The 23,217-nt window shown below is 37.9% G+C and overlaps 1 protein-coding gene across 1 annotated transcript in view; it reads left to right on the top strand.

The window, feature by feature from the left end:
* Positions 1-3,481: 3,481 nt before the first annotated feature.
* The window catches only part of CCDC172 (coiled-coil domain containing 172), a 59,729-nt gene continuing 39,993 nt past the window's right edge, over positions 3,482-23,217 (top strand). The window contains exons 1-2 of the mRNA XM_045439068.1: positions 3,482-3,701; positions 3,882-3,967. Of these exons, the coding sequence (XP_045295024.1) occupies positions 3,623-3,701; positions 3,882-3,967 (165 nt within the window). The 5' untranslated portion in view covers positions 3,482-3,622. The remainder of the gene's footprint in view (positions 3,702-3,881; positions 3,968-23,217) is intronic.

Consider the following 23,217-nt stretch of genomic DNA (forward strand, 5'->3'; position numbering starts at 1 on the left):
TTATATAGTTTATGAAAATGTTAAACACCATCTCAATGTTGACTTCATCTAACTTTCTGCTTTTTTTCTCCCTTACTCGCTATCTGTTGAAGTTGCACCCTCACTGAAATGTAGCTCAGAGCCTACCCCCAAGTGATAAGTCTCCCAGGTCACCCACATCAGACTTATTCTTTCTCCCTCTGCCAGATTCCCGTAACACGGGGGTGAAGGTCTCATACACAGCCTGCTTAGGAGTTATTTGTGCATGCTATATCTCATTTGATAGCTGATGACCTCTAGGAGGGCAGGGCTTGTACCTTTCAATTTTGTATCCCCATGGTACCTGGCAGAGACTTTTTTATACTTAGTAGATACTCAATAAATGGTTGTTAAACTTGGTTGAACCTACGTTTTGTTTTTCTTCTTGGCAGATGCCCTAAGAAAAACATAAAATAAATGAATTACTTTTCTTCTTTTCATTGCAATATATATGCCCTGGGCTAGTGGGTATTTGCAAGCCTGGTTTAGAACCTAGGGAAGTCATCAATCTAAGAAAGGAGAGGAAATGCATTTTAAATCACAAGAGCAATCTAGCCTTATGTAAGGCCTTCTAGCAAAGCAATTATCAATGGCTCAATAACCCAGGTGCTAGAGTTTTTATGAACACAAGTCTGAGGTTGAGAGACAATGAGTGATCTTAACTTTTATATTTCATAGGTATGCAATTCAATGAAACATGTACAGATGGAAAGTTTAGATCTGAGAATCATATGTGGGTATCATAATGCAAATAATTGGCTTTCTTTCTAAAGAACATCTGTTGAAACATCTGAGAGCAGTTGTTTATACTGATGCCAAAATGCTGAAAAATATAATAATTCTCCAATGAGGTTAGAAATATCCGGGGGAAGAAAAATAGTTTTTATGTAGTTCTGTTTTTATTAAATCCTGTTGTTGTTTCTCTAATATGGCACATAGGAGATGCTCAATAATATTTGTTGAGTGAATGTTGATTGAATAGCAGACTCATTAAACAGTTGTCGAATGAATCACTTTTTTTATACATATAAGATAACATTTTCAGAAAACAGTATGCCTTAGTTTTACCATGCCATATACCATTTTTATTTGGCATCAATTTAAGTAATGCTACCCTTGCTCTGAATATTATAGAATGTAATTAGTATGTATATCTATAAGAATATATTACTGAATACAATATATGAATAAAGCTAGTATATGACAAATGAATAAAGCTAGTACACGATAACAATATTTTAATATCGTAACATGTTACTTTTACTCATTATTAAAAAAACAGAATTTGATTGTGGGCTTGTATAGTCATGTTTGTTGGAACAGCTAAAAGAAAGGAACCATGCCTAGAGGTACCTATAGTTTGGTACCTCTAAGAATTGAACTTGGGATTTAAGAGCACCAAAATACTCTGTTACATACTGCAGAAGACGAAGAAGACATTTCTTCCCCCTTACCCCATTCCAGAATTTCCAACAGTTCTCTCTTGGATACGCCTGCGTGAGTGAGGCGACCAGGCTCCCCAAAGGCTGCCCAAATTCCACTCTGCCAAGTTTCAGTACAGAAAGAACATGTTAAATAATAAATGTGAGTTTGAGTGTAACTAATAAAATTGGGATGTTAAAGAGCAGCATGCTTTTGAAAGGCAGCCTCCTTGTGAGGCTGCTCCCTGTGCAAGTCCACGGGAAATAATTCTGAAGGGAGTGATATTAATTAGTGATATAATTTATCTTCTGGAAGCCCTTTCCTTTGACAGTGCTGTGGCACAGTTCATAAGCCTCCAAACGAGCGCTCAAAGAAAATGGTTCAAACCACAATTTCAGTTTTGTTTTCCGTCCTTGAACAGATAAAAGAGTCAAATTTATTTCAGTACATCTAAATTTTACACATGCATCACATGATGGGGGATTATGAAGATAGAAAAATGTACTTATGAAGAGTTTTCAACGAAATGGTAAACTGCTTATGATGTAATCAAAGGAAAACAGAGTCGAAGCCAAAATTAAATTCATGGTCTTTGATCTCAGATTTCTTGGTTTCAGCTCTAGGTCTGCCATATGCTAGGTTTGCCACCTTGGCAAGGTACTTAACTCTTCCGTGTCTCAGTTTTCTATACCAATACTGTGAAGGTAATAGTAAAAATTGTTGTGTTCAGAGTAGTACCCAGCAAACATTCAATAAATGGTATTAGTTGTAATTATTACTTATTCATAATATTTTCAAGCTTGGGAAAGAACAATTCAAGGTGAGCAGGATTACTCGGAAGACAGTAGCCAAAATGTTATTAATATTTGCTTCTGAACGGTATGTTTATGGGCAATTCTTTTCTATATCATTCACTTTTCTGTATATATTCTTTTATAATAAAGTTTAAAAATTAACTTATAATCATACATGGCGTGATGGAAATTGAGGTGGAAATTTGGAATAGGTTAAAACTTATAACCAAATATGCTACAGCGTTAATGAAGTATGAATTAAGTCTCTTATACAGATGATGTGACAGATGATGTTGCCGTCTTTCAATTCTAATACAATCTAACTAAAAATTACTTTTTTAAGTTTAGCCAATGTCAATGCTACATTCAGAAATCAAGATAAATGTTTATTATAGTATTACAATTTTGACCTACTAAAACTAAAAAAATACTTTATTTTTTAATTTAAAAATCCCATGCAAAAGTCCCAAAGGTGCCTTTCATGTTTAAGCTTTAATTAGCAACCACTTTGGTCTCTGACACATATTGTGCAGATATCGAAGTGTTAACATTACTGAAGCTTGATTACAAAAGGCAATGATTAATTTTAAAGCAGACTAAAAAGATATGCCCTGATTACAAAGGAATGATTAAGGCGGAATGTCAGACATTGCACATTTATAGCAGTCTTTGCCACAGTCAAAGGATAAGCTGTTGCGGTTTATATTTAGAATCATGAGTACTTAGTTCTTTATGATACGGGGTGTTTGTGCCTTGGAGATAGATCCCCCAAAGCCCAAGCGAGGTCTTAAGACCTTTGGGGCCACATGGGCAAAGCAAAACATTTGAAGGCAGATGGACCCAACGAGACGCCGTAGTTTACGTTCACAGCAGGCGAGGCGGAGGCTAGGCGCTGGGGGCCGCCTGCAGGAAGGTCTCCAGGCCATGGTATTGTGAGCAAGTACACGTTTTGCTGAGGGAGGGAGCATTATGTGGCCCTTCTCCATAAAAGAGAGGAGGGGACGGAGAGGAAAAGGCCGGCCACAAAGGGCTGCTGCCCCTGCAGGCTCCAAAGCCTCGGTTCTTGGAGCCTCCATTTTTATCTGCCACCAGCACAGAAAAGAAACTCCGAGAAGGGCCTTGAAGGAAAGGGAGCTGCGTGCAGCCAGGGAAGGAGAGCAGAGTTGCTGTCCCGGGCAGAGCGTGGGGGAAAAACGGTTGTCAGTCCTTAGTGAACAGGGGAAACAAAGGCCTGGAGCCGGGCTCGCGTCCCGCTTCGGGAGACCCGGGCTGAGGCCGATGCAGGAAGAACAGCCCTGAACAAGCCTTGTCCCTGTTGTGCTTTCCAGGACCCGCGGCTACCAAATACTGAAGGGCCCAGGAAGGATCCGTGGCAGCCCGGGCCTGAGATGAGTTTAGAGTCCTTGTTTCAGCACATCATCTTCTCGGAGCATCAGGCGGAGGAGAGTCGCCGCTTGATCCGAGAAGGTGGGTGTTTTCTGTCTCCTGCTGGGGTCTCTGGCTCCTCGAGGTGGGGACTTGGAGCTCAAGGCAGCCCCGCAGGCGAAGTCAGAGCGGGTGGGGGGGGGGGTCTGCTGTCTACATCAAGAGACAGACATGGGGGCTTGAGAAAGGTGGAGGTGTTTAAGGATTTAATTTGTGTTACAGTAAGGTCGGAAATTAACAGATGTCGTGAAGACATTAAGAAAGCAACTGAGATGCTGAATGAAGAGAAAATCAAGTTGGAATCCAAGGTAGATTGACCGGTGGAGCATGCTCATTGTCACTTGGGATACAAAAAATCTGTTTTAACTTGGGTTCTTGAGGATATTTTACCCTGTAACTAGTTGTCCTTCCAGTAGGAAGCACATTACTAGGCTGGTTAGTGGAGTTGCATGTTTCCGGGTAGTATTTCAAGCACTGAGTCCCGTGAGGCTGATTCTAATAGGAACTTGCCCTAAAGAAACCAGTTTAAAAGTAATGAAGAATTGATTGTCCCTGTTGTAGGATGGTTAACTTCTAAAAGAGCCCAATGTCACTGGAAAAAAAAAAAAAAAAAAAAAGTTGTTCAATAAGTAGTTGGTGCAGTGTATAAATTTTGAATAGTAAATAATTTAGGAAATGGGCTGTGTTGATATAACAATTGAATGTAGCTTTCGAACCAACCTCTGCCATTTGTTGTTCAGTTCCCTACCACATGTTGGACATTTCTTTCACCCAAAAGTGTAATTTTTTCACTAGCATCTCTCTGTTTTCTGCGTCATTTGAAAAGTTCTGTTATTTTAAATAGAAGCAATGAAATCTGATGGCTTCTTGAAGGAGGATTTTGAAGGGTGGGTAGGATTTTGGAAAGGCAGAAATAAGTAATAAGAGAAAAGCATTTGGGGCAGAGAGAGGATATGAACAAAAGGGAATCATGCCCAAGGCATATTGGGAGAGAAATCTAGTCAAAGCAGAGAGCTGGTATCTGGGAATAGGAGGAAACCATTCCAGGCTTTTGAGCAGGGAGTGGTGTGATAAAAGTGGTTTTAGGAAGATTTCTCTGAGCTCTGGGAGGAAGGGAGCTACGAACATCATCCAAGTATGCCCTAATGAAGGCCTTGCTATGGGGGACGTGGGGGAGAGAGACATTCATTCAAAAATATTTGTTCAACACCTAGAGATAAACTAAACAAGCTGTGTGCAATGGCAAATGTTTGAGGAAGTCTGTTTGCTTAAAATATGTCTATTTTAACCAGTGCGAGGGATTTCCAGTTATCTTTCTCAACAAAGTAATCCTAGATCCCTTATTTACCTGGTGACCTGCGAAGCCTGCCCTTGGACAGCTTAGAAAATTTCTTTATTATAGCATTCATTGTACCACGTTACAATTAAACAACAGTACATACTTGTATTTGTGTTTGTATCCCTCACTGTTTGGGGAACGACACATCTGGCATTTTTTCTTACCCGTCTTTTGTTCCCACAACTTGTATCCAGTGCCCAGCACATAGTTTGTTTTGGCGTTTTGAATGAATTGATGAGAACTAATAGTAGGATAATAGAGTGCTGTCTTTCAAAGTAGAATTTCGAACTGTTAGTCAGTGAGACGCTAGGTCCTGCTTTGCTTCTGAGTAGCGGACGAAGTAGCTACTAACAACGATATTGTGAACTGATGGAGCAGGTAGAGCATTAAGAATGCCGTGATGGGGGCGCCTGGTTGGCGCAGTAGGTCAAGCGTCCGACTTCAGCCAGGTCACGATCTCGCGGTCCGTGGGTTCGAGCCCCGCGTCAGGCTCTGGGCTGATGGCTCAGAGCCTGGAGCCTGTTTCCGATTCTGTGTCTCCCTCTGTCTCTGCCCCTCCCCCGTTCATGCTCTGTCTCTCTCTGTCCCAAAAATAAATAAACGTTGAAAAAAAAAAAATTAAAAAAAAAAAAAAGAATGCCGTGATGTAGCTTTCTTTTTCTTTAAAAAGAATTCAGATACTTTCAAGATTGGTAACTGAAAGCTAATAAAAGTAATAGGCAAGACATGCAATTATGTAATGCTTAGCTAACACTTACTGAGCACTTACTGTGCACTGGGCAGTGTTCTAAATGCTTTCCCTACATTAACTCCTTTACCCCTCCCAGGAATCCTGTGATGAGGCACCGTAATGAATCCCCCTCTATGGGTGAGGAAACACAGAGGTTAAATGACTTGTTCACGATATAGAATTAAAAGCAATTAAGCTACCACAATGAAAGTAACAATTGAGTAATGATAGCATATTTTGTTAAAACAGATTTCTTGGGGCGCCTGGGTGGCTCAGTCGGTTAAGTGTGCGACTTTGGCTCAGGTCATGATCTCATGGTTGGTGAGTCTGAGCCCCGCGTCAGGCTGTCTACTGACAGCTCAGAGCCTGGAGCCTGCTTTGGATTCTGTGTCTCCCACTTGTGCGTGCACTTTCTCTCTGCCTCGGTCAAAAATAAATAAACATTAAAAAATTTTTTGAAATATAAAAAAGAAAGAAACAGATTTCTTGAGCTCATCTTAAGTTTTATTCTTCATGAAATCCATATATAATAATGTATCTGAAGCTTTTGCATTTAGTTTAGGACAAATTTTTAAAAGGTCACTTATGTAAGTTTTTATGCAAAATGTATTTTTCCTGGATTGGTGAAGATATTGACCTGACAGATAACAAATGTTAAAAAAAAATTGCTCTTTGTATATCTTCTTTGAAAAAAAAAATAGGTTTGCTCTTAGTACTATTTTCTTTTTTAGCATCCTATTTTGTTGAAATGGAAATGTAATTTGTGGCTAAATACACATTCTTAAAAAATGTTGGCTCAAATATTTATACTCGAGAAAAGACAGAGCAAATCCTTAACATTGTTTAGAAACATCTGCTGAAATTACTAATTAATATAGGCTCTTAAATGTGCATTGTTTTTTAATCCGCTCATATACGTGGGTAATAGTACAATTGTATCTTACTAATAAAATTAACATAGAGGTTCACAGTTCATACAATACTAATTTGTAATTGAAATAATTTGATTTATAATATAGTCAAAGTGGTGTGTGTGTGTGTGTGTGTGTGTATGTGTATGGATAAAGATTTTAAAAGTGGAACCACAATTACAATGTAAATGACTAATGGGAACAACTGAAGAAGTAATCATAAATTGATTTCTTGTATCTTTTATTCTCAGAGTTAATTATATGTCTGCCAATAACAATGAAAATATATTTACTTGAATATTTGACTTGGCATTTATTGACCAATTTATCAAGTGGAAGCAGCATAGGGAGAAACTAGAACATAATTTGAATAGGCCAGTGCTTGAGCTATTTGTACAGTGATACATTCAGAAAATATTTGGGGCATTTATTTTGGAAGTGGCTTGTGGTCAAAAAATGTATTTAGGAAGTACAGTACTCATTTTTTTTTTTTCTGTTCTGTAAAACCCAGGTAGCATGTAATTAGAACTTGAATGATAGCATTTGCCTTTCAGGGCTCGATGAGTCCTTTAAAATATATGGTTGCAAAAGTCTCAAGATTATATAGTATGAGTACTTTGTGAATTGGAGGGCTACAGTATGGCTGGTTAGGTTTGGTAATATGAAAACAGAAAGACAAGAACATGCCCTGGATTTGCATTAATGCTTACCAATATACCTAAAGCTTCTCATAGTCAAGGAAAGGTTTTATAGTATTGAGGACAGAGCAAATCAAAGACTGAGCAAATCAAAATAAAGGACTCACAGAACATTTGTAGTTTCTTCTAAGCATTTGAAAGGTATCTTTGTTTGTTTGTTTGTTTGTTTGTTTGTTTGTTTGTTTTAAAAATGGTATATAGTTAAAATTTGGGCATTTAATCTTTATACACATACTACATAAAACCTAACATAATGCCATACTGCCTCAAGAGAAAATCACTGGAGGAAAGTCTGAGGCTATTTTGCTTAATTTTTCTTCTCCCAATTTTAACTTACTGTATAAACATTATAACACTAATAAGATAATATTTAATGAATTTTTAAAAGAAAATTATATTTAAATAAACAAGTCACTTAAGGGGGCTTCTTTTACTTTTCTTCAAAATGTACATATTCTTTTTTTTTAAGTTGATAAAAACCCTTCCCTCCAGGGACCCACCCAAAACAGTAGGTAAAAGTCATGTCTGTTAGTACTCTATTACCTAAGTATGAAACGAACAAAATCACAAATTGTTCTTTATGATATTGAAAGGGAGGTTTGTTACTAAGATTTTTTCATTTTGTGAAAGTTGAACAATGAAAAATTCATATCCTTCTTAATTTTATTGTTGATTAAAATTTACTTAAAAACATAAATAAAAGAAGGGCATTATTTCTTCCCTCTAATCAACAGTGTTTAAAAAGCAGTACATGAGAATTGTTTAATCTCAATTTTAGCAAGTAACATGGAAATTCTGCTTATCACAATTTAATATATTCCTATAGTTTCATTAATTGTGACCAAGACACTTTTGGGGGTAGTTACACTTACTTGCTTACAGTCTCTCTGACTTCTTTACATGAAAGTCCTTTAAGCAAAATACCTCCTGTCCTGAACATGCACAGCTGATTTTCTAAAATTGTAGTATAAAACTTTAGGTACATTATGTCTTTTGCATTCACCCTGGTCGTGTGTATAATTCCATAGCCAGTCAATATATTTTTGAGTCTGGAATCTATTCTACAGAGTATTTTTCTTTCACACTGAAGATACCTCATAGAGGTTTGGCAGATGTTTTCTTCACTCCCCCATGCTACTGCCAGAATATTTCTCCACCCTCTTATGGTGGCTTATACTGTGTTCTACCATATTTTCCCCTCTTTCTTTTCTGTTACCCTACTCACTCACTTGTTCTTTAGAATTTGGTACCTGGTCCCAGGCTTCCACTCTGTCTCCACTCTCCCCATCATTATGAATGTCATTGTCCATATGGACTATTCAGCTACCACCCTGGCCTGTTAGTTCTTTGGTTGCCACATTTTCAGTGACCTTTTTCCTCACTCCACCTCAGCCACCTATTTCCATAACCATACTCTGGACTTTGCCATCACCTTAAAACCACTTCACTTTCAAAATCAATAAAATATTTCCTTTTTTTCCATTATATTTTTCAATTTCATCTGAACCTTGAATCCATTTCTGTCTTTCTCCACTAGTACTTGTCTGTTCATTCATTTCCCTCTTTATTCTTAGAATTCATGGTTGGTCACTCCACTCTTCCTCCTGACTCCTCTCTCTCCTCTTCTTTCACACCCCGCCCCCTTGCAAGACTCCCGACTCTAAGTGAACCAATTAGCTGCTACTGTGTCAGCACTTGGACAATTCCAGGGGAGATTGGATCCAGTATTCATGAATGTTAGCCTCAGCTTCAACTGAGACCTCCACACTGCCTGGAAATACTACATGTCTTTCTCACCCTCTGTAGTGGCTACTTAAACCTTCACTATTTTTATACATTTTATTGTCTCTTCTGAACTGTTTAACACTTAGGCGATAGATAACTTTGCCTTTTGTTTCAGAGAAAATAGAAACCATCCAACAGGAGATTTTTTTATTTTCCCACCTACAGTTCTCCAAACCTGCCTATGTGAAGACCCATTTTCTCCCCTTTTCTTCCTGTTATGAAGGAGTGCCCTTCATTCTGACAAAGGACAATTCTTCTATCTTCAGATCCTATCATCTCCTGTTTCATCATTATCCTTACTATCATCATTGTTATGCATATTCTTGGGAAGGGCTCTACAGAGAGAGATTAAAGATAAAGACTAGAGACGGGCCCCTGGGTGGCTCAGTCAGTTAAACACCCTACTCTTGATTTTGGCTCAGATCACGATCTCATGGTTTGTGGGTTTGAGCTGGTGTAGCCTGCTTGGGATTCTCTCCCTGTCTCTCTGCCCTTCTCCCACTCAAGTTTCTCTCTCTCTCTCTCTCTCTCTCTCTTTCTTTCTCTTTCTCAAAAATAAATAAACTTAAAAAAAAAAAAAAGACTAGAGAGTAAAGATAATCCATAGTTAAAAGTCTCTGAGGAAGTCAAAGGAGGATGGGACCCAGAGCATAAGGTAAGAATTAGCCTTAGACAAAAGGAGGGATACCTCCTCTGTTGTGCAAAATAAAATAAGAGGTAATATTGAGCAAACTGTTACTGTATATCACGCCTTATGGTAAGCATTTTACAAACACTATCTCAATTAATTCTCACAAGAACTCGGCGAGGTTGGTAGAATTATTCCACCCTTATTCATTTGAGACAGTTGAGACTCAGAAATGAAGTAACTAACACGAGGTCACGTAAGAGGTAATAGATAAAAGATTTGAATCTGTGTGGGGTTAACTAGAGAGGTCTTGCTCTTAACCACTGTAGTATAGTATAAAGAAAGGAATAAGGACAGGATGAGGATGTAGAAAAGTTTGGAGACATAAAGCAAACCAAAGGCATGATTCATTAAAAGCCTCCTTGCTTTGGTATTTCAGCAATTTTGATGAATATGTGTCCTATGTGTCTAATGAAATTATTAATAAGAATGTTTCATTTCTTTGTTCCTCTGCTTTTCCAGTTGGGTGGCCTTATGCAAGCAAGGTAATACTGTGAGTTTACAAAGGTTTCCCTGTAATCATATGGGCTACTCATTAGCAGAGATCCATTTCAGTCAGGCAGCAGGGTAGGATGTACAAAGGATATACAGCCTTTGCCCTTGAGAGTTTAGAGTCAAGTCAGAGGTACTACCCCTTCCTTAGAGGGCTCCATCAGTTTAGGGTGCTCTTGGTGGCAAAAAACAGAATCCAACTCAAAAGAGCTTAAACAATTTTGAGAAACTACTTTCTTACGTATTTGAAAACCAAACATTGGATTCAGAAGTTATGTCGGTTGGAATCGCATCAGCTTCCCTATAGCAAAGATCTAACCATGGTGGCTTTACCAAATAAAGGTTTATTTTTTTTCCATGTAATGGGAAGTGTGGAGGTAGGAAATCCAAAGCCATTTATTAAGGTGCTCGAGGAAATCCTGGAAGATTTAAGGATTAAAACATTCTTTCTGTTGCACTATCCTTAGCATGTGGCTTTCATCCTTACAGTCAAAGTACTGTTCCATACTCAGGCATTATAGCTGAATTCCAGCTGGAAGACGAGGAGAACATGAAAATCAAAAGACTTCTCCTCATGTGGCTTTATCATTGCTTTGGTGGAAGGGAAGGCCTCTCTAAGGACTTAGACCTGCATCTCAAGGATTAGATGGTCACATGGTCAAGCCTGGAAAATGGAGCCTGGGAATGTAGATACTTTTAAGGGGATGCATTCCTCCTCTGAATAAAATTGTAATTTTGTTGATAAAGAAGAATGGTAGAATGCTGGTTGTCCTTGTGTTCCCTGAAAAGTAACTAACAATTCCTAGAGTCACATGGTTTCTTGTTCTGAATCAGGGGGAGAGACAAGGAAGTTTGCAGAAGCTTTCTCTGAAAAGCAAGTAAATTAGCCTCATCAGATACCTCCTTTCCTGTCATTTCTACAAATTGTGACATGTGACTATCCCTAACTCAATAATTGTAGTCAAGAGTAGAAAATTCTCCCAAATTCAGTGGACAGCTTAGGAATGGTACAAGTTTGTGAGAAGTAATGCTTAACCGAGGAAAGGAAGAATGTGTATTTGAGGCACCTGCAGTTTCTACAACAAATATTTCAGTGGTTGAAGCCAGAAGGCCCATGTAGAGAGTCCCTGTAGTTGGTTGAAATATGTAAGGCTAATTGATTGTTTGTCATTTAATCTTGGTATTATTTATCATATATGAAAGTATATAATGCCAGGTTTTCTTCTGTAAGTTATCCCTCTGTCCAGTAAGACTTGTTTTATGTCGGGGTCCTTATAAAGCCTTTATGTTATTAACATGGCCTTAAAATTCCTTTATTTTGGACAAGAACTCAATGATGGTTTGAGATGCTTGAAGAAATCACCTGATTGAATTGATTTAAAAAAAAATTAGGCGGGGCGCCTGGGTGGTGCAGTCGGTTGAGCGTCCGACTTCAGCCAGGTCACGATCTCGCGGTGCGTGAGTTCGAGCCCCGCGTCAGGCTCTGGGCTGATGGCTCAGAGCCTGGAGCCTGTTTCCGATTCTGTGTCTCCCTCTGTCTCTGCCCCTCCCCCGTTCATGCTCTGTCTCTCTCTGTCCCAAAAATAAATAAACGTTGAAAAAAAAAATAGGCAAAGACATTTAACAGATTTAGTTATTATTCCAGGGAGTGTGACCTCAGAATTCTAAGTACTAAATGTCATTGTGAAAAAGCCACTTAATAATGACCCCCCCCCCACCACCAAATCAACAAAGCTGTAAAACATAATACTGTGATAAAAAAAAAAAAGCAACCTATAGAAGTACATAAGTATGATACCATTTAAAACCACACAAAACAATAATAGATCTTATGAGGGATTATAAATATATAGTGAAAGTATAATGACATGCGTGGAATGATAAGTAGCAACATCAAGATAGTGATTATCTCTGATGGGGGTAGAAGACAAATGTAATCAGGAAAGGGTATACAGGGCATTTTAGCTGTACACATAATGTTTACTTTCTTAAGCTGGGGGTGGGGACATAGCTGTTATGTTACTTTTAAAAATAAAGATACATTTTAAAAGTTACAAAACAGTGTTTTTAAGCCTATTCAAAAAGTTGTGCAACCGTGACTAATTGCAAACCATTTTCATCACCCCCCCCCCCAAAGAAACCCTATACCTTTAGCATCCCCCTCCATCCCTCTCATACGCCACCAACCCTAGGTCACCACTAATCTACTTTGTGTCTCCAGATAGTGCATGTAAGTGGATTTATATGATAGGTGGCCTTTGCTGCCTGGCTTCTTTCACTTAGCATGTGTTCAAGGTTCATCCGTATGGGAGCATGTATCACCACTTTGTTCCTTTTTGTGGCTGAATAATAGTCCATTGTATGGATAGATCTACCACATTTGTTTATCCATTCGTCAGACCTGGGTAAAAGGTTGGGTTGTTTCCACTTTTAGCTGTTAAGAATAATACCGCCATGAATGTTTGTCCACAAGTTTTTGTATGAGCACACATTTTCAGTTCTCCTGAGTAGTCCATCCAGGAGTGGAATTTCTGGGTTATATGGTAAGTATAGGTTTAACTTTTTGAGGAAATGCCACACTATTTCCATAGCAACAGCACCATTTTACTTTACCACCAGCAATATAGCAGGGTTCCAATTTCTCTATATCCTCACCAACACTTGATGTTTCCTGGGTTTTTAATTTGTTTTGTTTTTGTTTTATAGCCATCTCAGTGGGTGTGGGATGGTATCTGGTTTATACTTTGGTTTTGGTTTGTATTTCAAGTTTCTTAATGGCATTAATGCTGAACATCTTTTCAGGTGCTTATTGGCCATTTGGCACATCTATTCGTAAGATGAGCTGCTTGATTAATGGTCATTTGCACGGTTCCAATTCTTGTAAGGTGTGGAGAGCTGGTCTCTGAGAAGCAGTGATCTCTCTTCATATTGATAGAACTGGAATGATTACATTTATAAATGAAATGAAAAATATTACGTATAGCATTTATTGAACTCCTTTTTCTCAACTTTGTTTTCACGATCTTAAAATCCAAAGAATATTTCATGATAATAGCAGTGTAGAGCAAACTCTATAACAGTATGCCAGATAGCCTTTCTATTTGCAAGTGCTTATAAATCACAAAAGTTGCACAGTTCCTGGCTTGGATTCACAAAATGGAAAATCTACTGCACTGTTTCTAATTGTGAAATTTACCACGTGTGCCTCTGTTTCTTTCTCTTCTTTTCTTTCTTTCTTTCTTTCTTTCTTTCTTTCTTTCTTTCTTTCTTTCCTTCTTTCTTTCTTTTCTTTCTTTCAAGAGCTACTCTAAGTGAATTGTTTAGCTTGAAATGTGAGAAATGTTCTCAACAGGAAAAAAAAAAAAGTTTCCTTTCCAGGAACTGAGAGAATGGTTCTCTAATTAAAGAATAGTAAGTTTGTGGCTCAGTATGCAAAAAGCGTGAGATTAAATTTAGTTTGCTGACCTCCTTATACAGCACAAAAGAATCCTTTTTCAATAGTTTATCTTTTGATTTGTGATTCTTAGAAAATCAGTTAACTGTGTTCCTCATTCCTCAATATCTCCAATCACACATTGGAGAATTATTCATTCAACAAACATTCATTAAGCAACTTCTAAATCACACTATGAATAATTGGAAATCAATTACACAATGACTCTCTAATTTGAGAGTTGACATCAAACAGCTTCAAGTATATAAACTTAACTGTAAACTTAAAAAAAATTACTTTTATTCATTTTTGAGACACAGAAAGAGAAAGAGACAGGGCATGAGTGGGAGAGGGTCAGAGAGAGAAGGAAACACAGAATCCGAAGTAGGCTCCAGGCTTGAGCTGTCAGCACAGAGCCTCACACGGGGCTTGAACCCACAAACTGTGAGATCATGACCTGAGCTGAAGTCAGACGCTTAACCAACTGAGCCACCCAGGTGTCCTAAAACTTAAAATTCTTGATGTTTTCTTTTCTAAAAAAAAAAAAAAAGTGTGTAATTACTTTTAATTTTTTTCTGTGGAGTTCTATAAAGAAAAACTTTTCATATTTGTCATGAGTAATTATCTAAAACATGAAAATGCATGAGGTCACTGGATGTCCTTTGAGTATTTGAGTGCTGGGCATTTTCTAGTAGCCTACCTGCCTGAGGATAATCTAATTTTCTGCCGTTCTTTGACTTCAGGGCTTTTGCACTTGGTGTCTCCTCTTCCCGAAATGCATCTTCCCTCAGCTAGTGGTATTTTGTGTACACTTCCTTCTTTTAGGTCTCTTTCTGGAGGGTGGCCAACCATTCCACTGGAATGTGAGACTTTTGAAAAGGACAGTCCCATGAAAATCTTAGGGTGCAGTTGCCACTTCAGAGCTAGGATTTTCAAAATGTGATCTGTAGCCAAAGGCATCCCCAAGACTCTTTCAGGAGGTCTTGTGATGTCGAACTATTTTCTTAGTAACGCAAAGACATTAGTTGCCATTTTCACCATGCTTGCATGCACATTGATGGTGGGTAAAGGCAATGAGTAAAAGTGTTGGTGCCTTAGCGCAAATCAAGGCAGAGACACCAAACTGTGCTAGCAGTCATTGTATTTTTCACTGTCATAAACTCTCAGTAAAAAATAAAACCCACCAGTTTCACTATATGCCATGACTGTTTTGAAGTTGACCACTGTGTATATGAGTTTTCAATACTGTGTGTGATGAGTTGCAGTATGAAATAGCTCTCTTTTTTTTCTGGAACACCATTTTTACTTGAATAACTGACAGGCTGTAGTTATTTGAACTTGAGTACTTGGCAAATTTTTTTCAAAAATGAAGTAACCCTGACATTTCAAGGCAAACAACGAATAGTTAAGTAGTTGTAGTAGTAGTATTAGTAATATTTTGCCATTGATAATATTCAACCTTCCAAACAAAAATTAGAATTTTGGAAGACTCTTACCTGTCCCTATAAGTTTGACAGTTTCCCAATACTTAAAGATTTTTCTGATGAGTTTGGTGATGATCTTAATGAATGTTATTTCTTAGTATCATATTTTGAAATGTATCAACATCTGGAGGATTTGAATAGTTGAGTGAAACGGTGTTTTCCAAATGACCAGCACATAATGTTAGGAAACCATGCATGGATAAAAGATCCTCTCAAAGCACAAGATAGACCAATAAATTTTATTGTAACAGAAGAGGAAAAGGTCTTTGGAATAGTTTCAGATTCCACATTGCAACTAACCTTTACGGACTACCAGCAGTTTAGTTTGGGTGCAGCATAAAGCATACCCACAATCATTTGAAAAGGGTATTAAAATATACTGCGTGAGGCCACATTTTTTTCATTTATTTCAACAATGACAAAAAAAAAACATATTGCAAAAGATTGAATAAACAGGTAGATGTGAGAAGCCAGTTGTCTTCTTTAGGCCAGACATTGAAGAGATTTGCAAAAAATGTGAACGCAACTCTTCTTACTATTTTTCCGGAAATACTGTCTTTTCATAAATACATATTTTTAAACACGCAATGGGTTTACTATTGTTATTCTTAATAAATGTTTCTTTTTTTTTTTTTTTCAATGTTTATTTATTTTTGGGACAGAGAGAGACAGAGCATGAACGGGGGAGGGGCAGTGAGAGAGGGAGACACAGAATCGGAAACAGGCTCCAGGCTCTGAGCCATCAGCCCAGAGCCTGACGCGGGGCTCGAACTCCCGGACCGCGAGATCGTGACCTGGCTGAAGTCGGACGCTTAACCGACTGCGCCACCCAGGCGCCCCCTTAATAAATGTTTCTTAACATTCCTCAGTTTTAATATTTGATACAGAAAATATTGATAGGTCTAGCTTGCAAAAAAAAAAAAAAAAACAAAATGTTTACAATAATTTTTTAAGACTATAAAGTCTTAAAGACAAGAAAAGTCATGAGACTAAAAAGTTTGGTAATGGTTGCTGTAGAGGACCCACCCTGACCTCCAGTATATAAAATAGCATCCCCCCCATCCCCCCCCCCCCTCTATTCATTATCCTTTATTTTGTAACACTTACTGCCTCTTGACATATTTTATATAGATCTGTGTATTATTTGTTTTCCCACAATGGGATGTAAGCTCCATAAAGAATACAAATTCATCTAGTTTGTCTGTTACTGTTATTCCCAGTATAGAACAGTGCCTGAATTGTAGTGAGTGTTAAATAAATATTATTGAGTAAGTTAATTTAAAGTTTTTCTCATAGGGGTGCCTAGGTGGCTCAATTGGTTGAGCATCCAACCCTTGATTTCACCTCAGTTTATGATCCCAGGGTCATGGGATGGAGCCCCACATTGAGTGTGGAGGCTGCTTAAGATCCTCTCTCTCTCTCTCTCTCTCTCTCTCTCTGCCCTTCTCCCCTGCTCTTGCACTCTCTCTCTCTAAAAAAAAAAATAAAAATAAAAAATAAACCTTTTCTCATAGAATTCTGTTCTCTCCTGTGAATTCTGTTTGTTTCATCTCATGACTTTCTTATGTAATGATATATTTTCTTATGAGCTTCAAAGTTTTCTATTGTGAACTTACCTTTAGCAGAGCCTATCATTCCTGGGAGTACCAAATATTCCCTTCATAAGGAAGGTCTCCCTATGAAGCAGTTTCATAGCCTTACATATTTCACCTGTTCAGGACCAGTTTTGATGTTAATTTCTGAACTTAGAGTTTCTGCACTACATGAATAGGAGATATACGAATCTCATATTTATGAAGAGTTCAAGCTTGGGGTTGGGCTTCTCAGGGATGACTCCTTCCACTCATGGCTCAATGGCGGCAGCTCATTTATCTGCTGTGTCTGTACAATGAAGGGGGCTTTGTTACTCCACCTGCATAGCTGGCAAAGACACTTCTCAATTCCTGACTTTATCCAGTGATCCCAGTTCCAGCTCCCTGTGGTCCTGACTTTTGGTCTTATGTGGGCATTGGAAACATTAGTCCCTAATACCTGTAACCCAGTCTCAGAGATATCTATTGGGCTTAAATTCTACCACACCATTTTACCCTGAGTCACCTCTTTGTTTCTGGCATGACGATTTCCCATTCTTGATTCCGGGTTGACTATGTAAACAATGTCTATTTTAAATGTAGTTCTATTTTATATAGCATTTCTCTATATTTGAGTAGAAAGTGGGTCCTGCTCACATTTGCTTAGACTGCCATAGTAACCAGAATTTTTCACTTTACAATATCTTAATGCCTCAACCTCCTCATTCTTGAATTCTTATTTCTTACTTACCTTTTGGTCAATCTGTATAACTGTTCAGGTAATTTTTCAGGAAAAAATGTGTGTCCCATGGATTTTCTAAGTCCCTAAGGTCCTAAATTTCTTTCTGTTGTTTTCACACTTGAATGAGTATTAGTTTGCATACAAAATTCTTGGCTCACACCTATTTTTAGAAAATTATGTAGATCTAGCACCACTGATTTTTTAAAGTTTTTATCTATATTCCAGTTAGTTAACACACAGTGTAATATTAGTTTCACGTGTACATTTTAGTGATTCAGTACTTACATACAACACCTGATAATCATCAAAACAAGTAGCACTACTGATTTTTGAAATTTTTAATGCAGAAGAGAAATGCTGAAATCAGTCTGGCCTTTCACAATTCCTTTTAAGTAACCATTTTCATTTTTCTACCCTGGTTGGTTGTACAGATTTTTTTTATCTTAACAACTCCAAATTTGTTCACAGATGCATCTGTTTGTTTTGTCTAAACCATGGGTGAGCCTCCCATTTGAACCTCAACTATTACTTGTGATTTCTTTTTCAAGTACCCCTATTCCCGATGAGCTTAGATCTTTGTTCTCTGTTCTCTGAACCCATGATCTTCTGTTATTTGCTACTTCTCAGCAGCCTTGGAGAACTCTTTCTACTTTATATTACTGATTCTATCTTTTGCAGTGTTGTTTCTGTTATTGAATACTCTGCAAATTTAAATCCTGTTATGTTCTTACTTTTTTATTTCTTTATCTGTCTTCCTTTTAATCTCAGCGTGTATTTGTATATTACTCTCTTATGTACTTTCTTGCTCTTGTTTTTTTTTAAGGGAACATACCTTTGTATCCTTTTGAGGACATCACAGACTTGATTAACAGAATGTATCTTTTTGTACCCTGTACTACTATATTTTTTTTTTAATTTTTTTTTTAACGTTTATTTATTTTTGAGACAGAGAGAGACAGAGCATGAACGGGGGAGGGTCAGAGAGAGAGGGAGACACAGAATCTGAAACAGGCTCCAGGCTCTGAGCTGTCAGCATAGAGCCCAACGTGGGGCTTGAACTCGCGGACCGCGAGATCATGACCTGCGCCGAAGTCGGACGCTTAACCGACTGAGCCACCCAGGCGCCCCCTGTACTACTATATTACAGAGATTTACAGTACTCTTGCTCTGTAAGCTTTGGGTAATTCTCTTATCTTCCACTACAGTATTTTTTTTTTTTTTTTGGGGGTGGGATTCATGCTGTCATTATGTGAGAACTGTTCAGATTTACAGTTTGCCAACAGATACAGTGTATGCATTGTTCTTAATCCCATTCTTGTTTTCTCGAATTCTTAAAGAATGAACTGTCTTCTTAAAGCCAAAGCTGATGGTTGACAAGTTGATGTGAATATCCCCAACCCGCTTTCTTGTAGTATACTTGACTGAGGTATGATCTTTTCTTGCTCATGTGCCAAATGTTCTTATTATGAGGAGGAAAATGTATGTTTTAAAGAACCTGTGACATTTTATAGTGCTTCCATTAAAAGCAGTACATGAAAAATCACTGCCTTCAGCATTCCATTGTTTTATATCCTGACAGAATAGGAAGATGTAGCGATAGGTAAGATAAGGTACTGCCTCCTGAATTGTCAAATAGCATAGAAATCACCTTATTTCAGAGTATCTCCCCCATGAGCCTTTCAGATTAAGAAGTATCGTTACAAGGTGTTCTTGGCCTATCAGTATTTGTGCATTACTGCTCTTTCCCTAATCAGATTAATATCTAGCTGAATCAGCAGTTCTTTGGAAATGGGAGTTTTATTTGAGGAAAAGGGGAAGAATAATTTTGGAGTATGGGGGTTATTTTGAGAAGATTAGATTTAGGTTGGACTTTGTAATACCAGATGGGTTCAAAAAAAGGTGAAGAAGAGGTCAAGAGCAAACTGGCTATTGCAGCTGTGCCTGTGATCTTGATGTTTCTGGGGAGAATTTCTCATGTAGCCATTGGTACCCATGTGGCCTTAGGAGTGGTTATTGCCTGAATTAGTATCTCAGGATAAGTTGAAAGGTTGCCTACCTCAGCTTCTTTGTTTCAGTCTAGTTCCATGGCTTTAACTACAGCCCAGTTTGTCCTGGTTAAAATTCTTTTAATTCCTCCTAAGAGAAGACAGAAAAGAGGAAGGAATGGGAGATATGTGACTGCCACGGTAGGAAAATGGATTTGATTATTACTCTACGATGGTCTTTTTCTCTTTATTACGAGATCCTGTTCCTCTCCATCTTTATTAGGAGCCCTTGCTTATGTTGCCACTGGAAGAGTGGGTTATAGTCTCAGGAGGTAGGCTACCTCGTGCCATGATATTTGGTGAACATGCAGTAGACATTTTGTTTTTCCTGAATCAAACTGGCTTTAATTGTTTGAGTTCTTCATAAAAGTAACATGTGTTAATTGCAATTTATTCCACAAATAGAGATAAGCCAAAAGCAGACTGAAAACTACCACATAGTTCCAATATATAGTTAATATTTTCATAGGTTTTCTTTCAGAATTATTTAAGTGCATATATTTTTTCTTAAATGATTTGGTTTTTTTTTTCAATTGGATGTATCCTGCATATGTCAGTAAATATATATCTAGATCAGAAGTTTTTAGTAACTGCATAGTATTCCATTCAATGGCTATACCGTATTTTAGTTAACTACTTTCCTACTGACAAACATTTATTATTACTGTTAATAAATTACCATTATTAATATCACTGTGATGATAATTTTGGACATACATCTTTGTGCACTTATTTTTTTAGGATAAAATTATAGAAATCAAATTGCTCTATCAGTAGGTATATACTTTTTAAATTTTTTTTAAGTTTATTTATTTTGAGAGAGAGAGAGAACATGCACACAAGCTGGGGAGGGGCAGAGAGGAGAGACAGTATCCCAAGCAGACTCTGTGCCATCAGCATAGAGCCCGATGTGGGGCTCAAACTCATGAACCGTGAGATTATGACTTGAGCTGAGATCAAGAGTCAGACGCTTAACCGACTACACCAATTGGGTATATACTTTTAAGGCTTTTGATAATTTCCAAATTGTCCTCCAGAAAAGTTGTTCCAGTTTATTTTCCTGATAATTTCACTACTCATATAATTGAAATTATCTGTTCTTTTGGCAAATATAAGACAAATGTCTTTTTATAGTTTTAATTTGAATTTCCTGTTAAATTATATTTATTACTTTGTTCATAGATTGCTCATATTTACTATGTGTTTTACCTATCCATATCCTTTCCTTGTCTTTTTCTTACTGATATGTAGCTTTTTAAATGCTATAGATCTTTTATATTCCTCAGTAGAAATGTTTTTCATATAGCTTTCAGATATTTTTAAAGCTTATTTGTGTTTTCTTTATTTGGTTTTTGCTGTTATAAATGAGATTGTTTCCATGCTTTTTTTTTCTGTTTATTGTTGGTAATTAGAAAAGACACTTAGTTTTGGTATTTATTTGTTACTAATCTCTTTCCTGAATTCTTGTTATTTCCAACAGTTTCTCAGTAGATTTTCTTGGACTTATTAGGTATGTAATAATGGCATTTGCCTAAACAAATGAAAGAGAATTTTGTGCCGGCTTTTTGGATAATTATATCTCTTATTCCTTTTTCTTGCCATATTGCATTCATAAGAACTTCCAGAAGAAACTTAAATTGCAGTGGTTTTCTCTGGCATCCTAATAACTTTCCGTGAAAAGATGAGAGATGAGCAAAGGCTTGATTTGAGGTAAAGGAACGAACCAGGAGGAATCTGGGGAAAGAGATTTTCAGGCATAGAGAAGAGCCTGTACGAAGGCCATAAGGACGGAGTGTGCCTGGTATGTCAGAGGAATATCAAGGAGGCCAGTGTGGCTGGAGAGAGCGACTGAAGTGGAGAATGGTAGAAGATAAGGTCGGAAAGGGAATAAGGGAGCGGAGATCATGAAAAGCCTTATAAGCCATTGTAAGAACTAATATTTCCTAACATTGAAACTAGGATTACTGTGTCATGGAGAGTTTCTCTTTAAGTACTGCATCGTGGTTAAGAAATGCATTTATAAAAAATAGATTTTTTTTATAAAACCTTCATATCTGCTGTTGATACAATATTCATTGATGTACTCTAACATTTAAAATGTCTTTGCCGTAATAGTCATAACACATTCTTTCCCCCAATTGCTATGATGTTACAAATGTGAAATGTACATTAACTATGTTTTCTTATGTAGAGTTGCCTATTACACTATTGGGCAGACCATTTAATCAGCAAAACATCAGTTCCTAAAGTCTGAGAATATTTTAAGCAATAGCAATCACAACAGAGTAGCTTTGTACTTTGCTTACGTGGACCTAAACATTAATTTAGAATTCTCAGTCATTTTCAGTTTTCAAGTTCTTCTGGTAGAAAAATACCTTAAGGCACCCAGGCAGCAAGAATAGTGAAGAGTCACAAATCATGGCTATGCTGAAAACTGACCTAGTTGACCAGATAAGTCAGCTCACTGGGAAAACTATAAGCTCTGTTGAAAAATCAAATATCCCAAGAGGAATAAAACAGGGAAAGAAAGAAAGACCTTTATTGCTGAGGGAAGCAGAATTAACCAGAGTGTTGGCAGTGCTATAAATTAAAAATTTCCAAAACAGCAATATTTTCTCACAAAGCTTGGCTATTTGATTCTAGAATGTAACTTTAAGGCGGCATGCAAATCTTTTCTCTTCGTTTGTAGTCAGAGGAAGAAGAGAGATGAGAAAGAGAAATTTGTATTACTGCTGCTAGGAACCTTCTACCCTTTTTATTGTTGTGGCCTCTTGATATTCTTGGGTAACTCAGGAGATAGAGTCAGTAGCATCTTAAGTGTTTATCGTAAGATGCTCAAGCTACCATGGATATAAGGTGGTGCTTCAATTCAAACCTGCCGCCATAAGACATGTTCAAAACTATTTTGGGAGGTGGTTCAAGATAGCCATATAGGAATATCTGAACTCACTTCCCACATACACACCAAATCCACAGCCACATACGGAAAAATTCTCTCTGAAAAAGACCTGAAAACTAGCTGAAAAATGCCTCCACAGCAAAGGATACTAGACAGGGCCACACCGGGAGGGTGGGAGAGGCAGAGACATAGTCCCACCAGAAGCCCCACCCTGGCACAGCAACCCCTGATCAGGAGGAAGCTCACAAATACGAGCTTCTCCCTGAGGAGCACGTCAGCGTCAGACACACCAACCCTCGGGACCTGCACAGGAGAGATGAATCTGCAAAACGTCTGGCTTTGAAAACCAATGGTGCTGACATCCAAGAGATCCAAAGGGCTGTAGGGAACTGGGATTCTGTTCTTAAAGGGCTCATCTACACAATCATTTGCCCCAGAACCCAGTGTAAAACAGCAGTTTGAAAAGAACCTAGACTATAGATATGCGAAGGAGACATTTATTTGCTAATTATAAAGCATCTGCCAGAGGGACAGGGGCCTGTTGGGACTCTCTCCAGAGATGGAGGCGGAGGTGGGTGCCATTTTTGCGCTCTTCCTCTACCTTGTGCCATTTTGCTGCCTTGCTAGCACCAGTGCTGGCGGGAGCCACTTTTGCACTCTCCCCCTACCTTGCTAGCACTGGTGGGTGCACATAGTCACAGCAGTCTCCAGCTGGCCTTCTAATGCCAGTGGGCATGCCCA

The sequence above is a fragment of the Leopardus geoffroyi genome, chromosome D2 (assembly GCF_018350155.1).
Source record: "Leopardus geoffroyi isolate Oge1 chromosome D2, O.geoffroyi_Oge1_pat1.0, whole genome shotgun sequence".
Taxonomy (NCBI): Eukaryota; Metazoa; Chordata; class Mammalia; order Carnivora; family Felidae; genus Leopardus; species Leopardus geoffroyi.